Source organism: Gigantopelta aegis, chromosome 11 (assembly GCF_016097555.1).
Source record: "Gigantopelta aegis isolate Gae_Host chromosome 11, Gae_host_genome, whole genome shotgun sequence".
Classification (NCBI taxonomy): Eukaryota; Metazoa; Mollusca; class Gastropoda; order Neomphalida; family Peltospiridae; genus Gigantopelta; species Gigantopelta aegis.
In genome coordinates, this window is record NC_054709.1 from 20,417,313 (window position 1) to 20,427,312 (window position 10,000).

General features: G+C 37.5%; 1 protein-coding gene across 1 annotated transcript in view; it reads right to left on the reverse strand.

Annotated features, from left to right (window-relative positions):
- Positions 1-5,103, reverse strand: part of LOC121385078 (contactin-2-like) — a 70,445-nt gene extending 65,342 nt beyond the window's left edge. The window contains exon 1 of the mRNA XM_041515615.1: positions 5,087-5,103. Within this exon, the coding sequence (XP_041371549.1) occupies positions 5,087-5,103 (17 nt within the window). The remainder of the gene's footprint in view (positions 1-5,086) is intronic.
- Positions 5,104-10,000: the final 4,897 nt, after the last annotated feature.

The window sequence follows — 10,000 nt, forward strand, 5'->3', positions numbered from 1 at the left end:
AGTCTACACATTTATAACTCACCATTAATCCACTGTCCTGTGGAGACAGCCCAAAGAGTGGTAAAGCGCTGGCCAGATGCGCGGCCGGTTTGGGATCGATCCCCGTCGGTCGGCCTATTGCGCTATTTCTCGTTTTAGCCAGTTCACCACGACTTATATCAAAAGCAGTTGTTTGTGCTACCCTGTTTGTGGTATAGTGCACATAAAATATCCTATGCTACTAATGGAAAACTGTGGCGGATTTCCCCTTTAAGACTATATGTCAGAATTACCAAATGTTTGACATCCAATAGCCGATGCCCCTGCGCGTGCTGTAACCTCACCGTGGTACAGGGGTGTAAAATTATCTTTGAGAATGGCCAATACAGCACAAATTGAAATTTTGAGTAAAATTCAGTATCTATCTGTGATATTTGCATTTTTGGACAGTTCTTTACATTGTGTTTTTATTTAAATCTTTTTATATTGATGTTGATCATCATTTGTTTGCATTACCATAGTTTGACACCCAATGGCCGATGTATTTTTCGTGCTGGGGTGTCGTTAAACACTCATTCATTCATTCATAGCAATAGTTGATGATTAATAAATCAATGTGCTCTACTGGTGTCGTTAGACAAAACCAACTTTAACTTTAAATACCTGAGCTATGCCCGCTACCGACCCTGGTCGGGCTGCTTGTGCTCCCTTGCACCAACCAGCGCGAGCGTTCCCCTTTCCCACCCACCCCAACCCTTTCTGTCCTAGGCCCAGATTTTCGAAGCTATCTTAGCGCTACAATATCGTAAAACCGTCGTAGGATATGAGAAGCGACGTTGTGACGACATAGCTTGTGACGTTGTGACGTCATAGCTTGCGACGTTGTGACGTCATTGCTTACGACGCTTTTACGATATTGTAGCGCTAAGATAGCTTCGAAAATATGTAGCCTGGACGGAGGAGCCGGCGTAAGTGGACACCTGTGCCCAGGACAGGCGTGCGCTACAACAGCTTGCTCTGAATGTGCACGTTAAGCCCTCTAACCATTACCATGCTAGAACTTGTTTTTTTCGAAATAATCATACGATAAACACCAAGTAGCCGTAGTTTAAAATATGTTCCGGTTTCACTAAACAAATATATCTTTATTTTCCCTGTTTTAATAGTCTTGGTAGTGCAACCTAATCTGGGACATTGTTTCGTTGGTCGTAAATTCATCCATTTTGTGTTCGGAGCACCGCAGAAATGACAACAAAACGTGTTCCTGGTGTGTGTATGCTGATGGAGCATAGTCCATCTGTATGTATTTTTCTTGAAATTATCTCACGTAATATGCAGTTAACGCCACTGCAATAAAAAGAACATGCGGTTTTATGACGTCATATGTCACAAACCCAACATAACATGACAGCAGAGCTAACATTTCCGGCATACGACAATTAGAAAGACAGACAACAATGAAATAAACCGACTAGGTTGTGAACTGTTGGCCGGGGGGGGGGGGGGGGGGGGGGGGGGGGGGGGGGGAGGAGAAGAGAAAAAAGGAAACAAGAAAGAAAAAGAATAAAATTAAGTAAAATGAAATGAAGTAAAATCCACAAAAAGGACATAGAAACAAACCATATCCAAGAACAAATAAACAGACAAACAAACAAAGAACAACAATAATCAAATTCACATTTGTTAGACAATAAATATTTACACCACCCCCCTAATATTTTCAAACAAATGTATTAATTCACACACGTTTACATCAGCTTTGAATACACGTTGTTTTTTTTAGGTGGCAGAGCATTTGTTGTGCATTTGATTGAAAACGAAGCGGGACGTAGCCCAGTGGTAAATCGCTCGCTCGATGAGCGGTCTGTTTAAGATCGATCCCCGTCGTTGGGTCCATTGTGCTATTTCTCGTTTCAGCCAGTGCACCACTACTGGTATATCAAAGGCGGTGGTATATACTATCCTGTCTGTGGGCAAGTGCATATAGAAGATCCCTTGTTGCATTAAAAATGTAACGGGTTTCCTGTCATGAATATATGTCACAATTACTAAAGGTTTAACATCCAATAGCCACTGATTAATGAATCAATGTGCTCTAGTGATTCGAGCCAACGGGATTCATCTGTATATATAAATATATATTCAGTTTATTTCTACTATGTATGTCTATTTATTTATTGTTTTTGGCATCAACAGTTAGTCGACTGAAATGACCAACCTAATATACTGGCCAACAAAAGAAACACGAACATTATTATTTAGTGTTTTTTTTTATAATTTATGTAAATTTATTCAGTTTGAATGCCATTAGCATTTGTGTCGATTCATATTATCAATATCTTGCTCATTTTCACAGTCGTTTTAGCTAATTATTTGTATTATGACAAATATATAATAACATTCATTTTTGTATTTATTTGATAACATTTAATTTGTCCAGAACGGTGCCTTATTTAACCAGCAATGAAGTTGTCATTCAATCTGATATCAACATTTTGGCGTAAAATTTATTTATGGCTATATTACCATACATCAAAATAAAATATTTCATTTTTAATCAGCATTAATTGAAGAGAATTACAGTGCACATTGCATATCATGTAAAACTGTCCAGGTTATTGATGTAGTACATTGGAGAACACTTTTAATAATAATAATCTCTCTCTTTCTCTCTCTCTCTCTCTCTCTCTCTCTCTCTCTCTCTCTCTCTCTCCCTCTCTCTCCTCTCTCTCCTCTCTCTCTCTCTCTCTCTCTCTCTCTCTCTCTCTCTCTCTCTCTCTATATATATATATATATATATATATATATATATATCAAATTCGGACAGATATGAACTGTGATTAAAAAATGTAGTATATCTAATCACCTATAATTTATGTAAAAACAGTACGTAGGACAAACGCGAAACCAACTGAGAATTATAGCAATTTGTCACAAGTATGATATTCGGCATGAAGTTGACCCCCCTTTTGCCAATCACTTCAATCTACCTGACCATTCGTTAGATGAAAATTTTGAAAATATTCCAATTGAACAACCCCTGATACTTGGTTCAAAAGACGAAACAGACCTCTTGAGATTTGAACGAGAGGCCTTCAGGATTCGTACATTACAGACAAAACAGCCATTTCAAATCAATGTTGAATCTGGTAAAGCCGTAGAAAGAGATAAAATTGTTCCAATAATTTAGCTTTGATATTGGTAAACTTATCAAGGAGGAGTTTTCAAATCTTAAAATTTTGTTATGAAAAACCCTATTACAGCACGTCCAGTTATTGCATACAGAACAAAGTCTCTAGGATATCTTAGTCTGCACACGACTACCCGTCGACTAAACCTGCGACTAAGCCTCTAAACCAGTCCATTTTTCAGCGGTTGGTTTGTTTGTTTGTTATCCCTTTTCCTAACAATCTTCTAAAAACAAATACATCGTATTCGGCTGATAAACAAAACATAGTACTAACCAAATACATTTAAAACAAGACTGACCGAAAAACAATTATAGTTTGTATATCACAACGGTCAATTTACCATCAATTTCGAATCCCTGGGGCAAAATTAGAAAATAATAATTTATTAGTTTTTAAAAAATTCCCGAGCCAATGCGTTCATTCATTCTTACATACATATATGCATGCATGCATACATACATACATACATACATACATACATACATACATGTGTGTCTGTGCGTGCGTGCGTGCCTGCCTGCCTGTCTGCATGCTTGCATATATATATATATATATATATATATATATATATATATATATATATATATATATATATATATATATATTACTATTATTACTTTCATGGCAAACGTTTCACTAACAATCTAACAATAGATCATTTACATGTGTAAATAATACGAATAAAAAGAAAATACAAAAGCAGAAAAACAACTCCCAGGCACAAACAATGACAATAACCAAACAAAAACAAAACAGAATAACAGCAAGTATCATTGGAATGAATACTACTACCCTTCCGCTATATTCTCTTAAACAAAGCCTACTTAAATTATCGTGTAAAAGGTTATACAAAAATAGCAGTATCTGTAACATTATACACTTTTACAAAAAGTCACCAAAATACCACGTATTAAATTGTTCGCAAAGCTGTTTCCTTGTAAGCCAACTTTTCTGTTGTTATATCACATTTATGAATGTTTTGCGTATGCATTTTGTCATTTATTCAATGAACAGAAAATAACGTTAGATATCCGATTTATTTTCCAGTTTTAAAAAAGTATAATGCCCCTGCTGTTTATACAGCTTTCTATACCCGTGCTATCTAATACTTTGTTCGCTTGCTATAGCTACGTGTTTCACTTGTGTTCTTTAACACTCTAATAATCAAGATAGGACGTACCCTGACCTTGAATAAGCAATACAATTACTGAATAAAATACATTGAAAAAAACAAAACATTTCAGAATATTAAAAAAATAAATAAATATATAAATAAATATTGAATAATAATAATAATAATAATAATAAATAACGGATATATAGCGCACTTACCGACAATTCCTCGTGAACTTACATTATTCTCTGATAATGACACAGTAAGTTATGTCTTGCTCTATTTGTCACTTCTGTTAACACGCGTCTTCCGAGTCTGTTATTAAAACAGACCAACAGAAGATTTAGGCCAACAGAATAGTACGGTGTTTCTTACAAGTCGACCGGTTGATAAACAAACTCACTTCCGTTTAAATCAGGGCCGTATCTGGTCCAAAATTAATGGGGTGGCAATAAAAAAACCTCCATGTTACAGTAATCAAATAATCTTGTTCACTCTCTCTTTCACTATTTCTCTCTTTCGCGCGCTCTCTCTCTCACTCTTTCTCTCTCTATCTCTCTCACTCACTCTTCCCCCCTCTCTTTCACTCGTCTTTTCTGTTTCTCTTCCCCTCTCTCCTCTATCTGTCGCTCTCTCTTTCACTCTTCTCTCTCCTCCTTTCTCTCTCTCTCTCTCTCTCTGTCTCTCTCTCCTATCCCTCGCTCTCTCTTTCACTCTTCTTTTTTCTCCCTCTTTCACTCTCTCTCCATTCTCTCTCACTCTCTCTATCTCTCGTCATCTATCTCTCTCTATCTCTCCTTACCCCCTTTCTCTCCTCATCTCTTGTTCTCTCTCTCTCTTGTTCTCTCTCTCTCTCTCTTTCTCTTCTATTTTCTCTCTCCCCCGGTCTCTCTCTCTGAACCAACATTAACCAATTGATCTTCTTCACTTGTCCCCTCGTGTTAATGTCGAAATAGCTGATAGTACAATTTAATCCGAAAGATGAAAAATGCTTTTGAATGTCTTGTGAGGTTAGTTGCTGGAAAGCATATTATGTGTTTTATGTCAACTGCCATTTCCTCTTTGTCAGTTTCGATCCTTAGCGTTTAGTTTTAGTTTTTGTTTTGTCAGAGCTAATATTGGTAATTTTGCATACATATGTCATTTATATATTTATTTTTTTAACTGTTGGATGTTTTTATTATATTACTGTCTGGTTATGAGCAAAACAAAAATCCACTTCAGTTTAGTGATTGCTACTACAAGGCGGTCCACAGAAATCCACTTCAGTTTAGTGATTGCTACTACAAGGCGGTCCACAGAACTCCACTTCAGTTCAGTGATTGCTACTACAAGGCGGTCCACAGAAATCCACTTCAGTTCAGTGATTGCTACTACAAGGCGGTCCACAGAACTCCACTTCCGTTTAGTGATTGCTACTACAAGGCGGTCCACAGAACTCCACTTCCGTTTAGTGATTGCTACTACAAGGCGGTCCACAGAAATCCACTTCCATTTAGTGATTGCTACTACAAGGCGGTCCACAGAAATCCACTTCCGTTTAGTGATTGCTACTACAAGGCGGTCCACAGAAATCCACTTCCGTTTAGTGATTGCTACTACAAGGCGGTCCACAGAACTCCACTTCCGTTTAGTGATTGCTACTACAAGGCGGTCCACAGAACTCCACTTCAGTTTAGTGATTGCTACTACAAGGCGGTCCACAGAACTCCACTTCCGTTTAGTGATTGCTACTACAAGGCGGTCCACAGAACTCCACTTCCGTTTAGTGATTGCTACTACAAGGCGGTCCACAGAACTCCACTTCCGTTTAGTGATTGCTACTACAAGGCGGTCCACAGAACTCCACTTCCGTTTAGTGATTGCTACTACAAGGCGGTCCACAGAACTCCACTTCCGTTTAGTGATTGCTACTACGAACAACAGAGCGCCTGAGAAATATAGATGATAATAAACAAGATACCAGTTATTTGTTTTTTAAATTCATGAGTGAAATATTTTTTAGTTGTCATGAACTTTAGCGAGGGACATAAATTTGATAATAACTGGTATCTCGTTTATTATTCTATTTATTACCCCAACTATTTTTTCTTTAAACGCCTTTATTTTAGATGCACATGCACATACATGTATAAAAACGATATAAACCACTTTACACATTGTTCTGAGTATTGCTATTGCTTTGTATTTTAATCACATTCACAGATAATTTTCAAAAACAAAAGTTATCTTTATTCTGCTAAAAATATATATAATGAATTGCATTAAAATGACATTTTGTTATAAATTTAACACTAAACACAGAGTTATGAACGCAAATTCTTTAAACGTCTATCACAAACTGCAGTATTATAGGTAGTACTAAACCAAATAACTTCCGGCTGAGATAATACACCCCTCAGTAGTCCGACGGACGTGGACAAACTTGTATGTAAATTAGCTGCTCTGTACTAATCTAGACAGACGTCTCGACCGCCCTAGACTGGTCAGAACGTTTATAGACGTGGAGCGAGAACGCCGCGATAACACAGATACTAACACATTGACCAACGACCTACATTAGAACTGTCTCAGGATTAAACGTGTGTATGTGTGTGTGTGTGTGTGTGTGTGTGTGTGTGTGTGTGAGTGTGTGTGTATGTGTGAGCGTGTGTATGTGTGAGACAGTGTGCGTGTTTGTGTTTGTGTGTATGTGTGAGACTGTGTGTATGTACGTGTACGCGCGCACATGCGCGCGCGCGTGTGTGTCTTTCTACATGTCTTTGTGTATGTGTATGTATATGTATGTGTGTGTGTGTTTGTGCTTGTGTGTATGTGTGTGTTTGTGTATGTACGTGCGAGTGTGTATATGGTTGTGTGTTGTGAGAGTGAGTGTGTATGTGTGTTTGTTTGTATGTGTGTTTGTTTGTGTGTGTTTGTGTGCGAGTGTGTGTTTGTGTGTGCGAGTGAGTGTGTGTGTTTGTGTGTATATGTATGTATGTTTGTATCTGTCTGTATGTGTGTGCGTGTTTGTGTGTTTGTAAGTGTGTGTCCGTGTATGTATGTATGTATGTGTATTGTTATGTTTGTATTTGTATGTGTGTATGTATGTATGTATGTGTATATACATGTGTCTGTGTATGTGTTTCATTTGTGTTTGTGTGTATGTATGTGTATTGTTATGTGTGTGTGTGTGTGTGTGTTTGTGTGTGTGTGTGTATATGTGTGCATATATATCTATATATATATCTATATATCTATATATCTATATATATATATATCTATATATATATATCTATATATATATCTATATATATATATATATATATATATATATATTTACGACGATAGTAGTGCTAAGATAGCTTCGTGGAACGGGGCCCAGGTTGATAGTACATAAAATTACAGTAAAAAAGAGAAATGAATTTGAAAATGATCAGTATTTAAGAGTTGCCAATCCAAATGATTACTATTACTCTATTACCTATTCAAAGTACATACAATTAAAGTGAAAAGAAAATATGAATACGAGGTGTCTGTCCAGTACGTTAAATAAGAATCAATTTGAATGTGTTCTGTATTTAAGACTGGCAAATCCAAATGATCTATATCTTTCCAGTACATTAAATTAGAATCTATTTGAATGTGATAAGTATTTAAGACTGACAAATTCAATTGTTCTGTATTATTACACATAAATATGAATACAACCCGTATGTAACAGCAGTAAATTCACATTATCTGTACTACTACACATAAATAGTATCATGATACGTGTGTAACAGTGGCCAATCCACATACACACGATCATAGTGCTTATATAATTTTAACTTTGGCTGATAATGAAAACCTAAATGTTTACTGCAAAAGGACATATAATAACGAGAATATTACTATATTTTCATATATACCGACCTGCAAGTTTGTCCTGGTACTCACAATCGTCCGGAAACTAGCATTGCCCTCACTTGACCATCTCAACATTCAACAAGATGGCCAAACTTGTTATTTATCATTTTTATCAGTAGCCAATCGCCGACCCCGTACTTCGTACGCTATGTCCAGGCACCAAGTTGTTATCACATAGTTTGGTTTAACCGAACTGTTCTGTTTATTTAGTTCATGTTTTTTCTTAAAGTCAACAAAAAAAAGTCAAATAGCGAGGTGCACATTTGACCTAAATTAATTTTGTTATTGTCTATATGTGATGATATAAAGGTTGGAGTATTGATATACGAATCGTTGGCATCATTAGCAAATCAAGAGAAAGTCCTACCATAAATATTGAGTAAAGCACATCCTCTTTTGACAAAAAAGACGTACAGTAATTGTATCATTTTAGGACGCCCACTGTTTGCTTTTCTGAAGAGTAATGGAGCAAATTTGTGTGTCCTTAGTGAGCTTATTAGTTTATTAAGCCATCCAAGAAGTGCTATACCATTGTGATATCAAATACCGCTGTTCTGTTCTGCACGGAGATATTACGTACACATAAATCAGAACGACAAAACCGTTATCCGTCATCAAGATCGTATCTATACAAGTCAAATGAGCATTTGGCAAAATAGTGGTTGATTCCATGAATCTCTATCCAGTGTCTCGTCTATTTGAGGAAAGCTACTCCCAGGTATTTCATTCAATGAACACTACATCCTTCATGACCACAACAAAGAAAGAAAGAAAGAAATGTTTTATTTAACGACGCACTCAACACATTTTATTTTACGGTTATATGGCGTCAGACATATGGTTAAGGACAACACAGATTTTGAGAGGAAACCCGCTGTCGCCACATAGGCTACTCTTTTACGACAGGCAGCAAGGGATCTTTTATTTGCGCTTCCCACAGGCAGGATAGCACAAACCATGGCCTTTGTTGAACCAGTTATGGATCACTGGTCGGTGCAAGTGGTTTACACCTACCCATTGAGTCTTGCGGAGCACTCACTCAGGGTTTGGAGTCGGTATCTGGATTAAAAACCCCATGCCTCGACTGGGATCCGAACCCAGTACCTACCAGCCTGTAGACCGATGGCCTACCACGACGCTACCGAGGCCGGTCGACCACAACAAAGAGGATTGCCACTACATGACTAGTTTACAAAAAAAAAAACCCCCAAAAAACCTAGCACAGGACAGAACTCATTGGAATAAATAGAGCATGCAATCATGAATCATTGTCAAAATAGTGATGATATCAGGTATTCGCGAAAGGTAAGCACAACCTGCCCCACCGGTGGCACCCGTAGTGAGTACACCCGTAGTGAGTACACCCGTAGTGAGTACACCCGTAGTGAGTACAGCTGTCAATTTCGTCACCTCATTTAAAACGATGAAACGATATACAATATAAATGTGCATGAGTTTCACTAAAACGTAAAAAGATATGAACAAGTTTAAAATATTTGGCGTCAGCTATCATTTTGGTTGCTGGCCCATTGTTACTGACGATGGGGAGGGATGTAGTCCATTGGTAATGCGCTCACCTCACGCGCAGTCTATCTGGAATCGATCCCCTCCGGAGGGTTCACTGGGCTATTTCTCGTTTCATCCAGTACACCACGACTGCCTTGTCAAAGGACAAGGTATGCGCTATCCTGTCTGTGGGATAGTGCATATGAAAGATCTCTTGATGGAAACATATAGTGTGTTTCTTTTTTAAGACTAGCTGTTCAACAGACATTTTTTTAAAGTCATCAACCTCTTGCATATCTGAAAGCTATTACTAACACAAGAA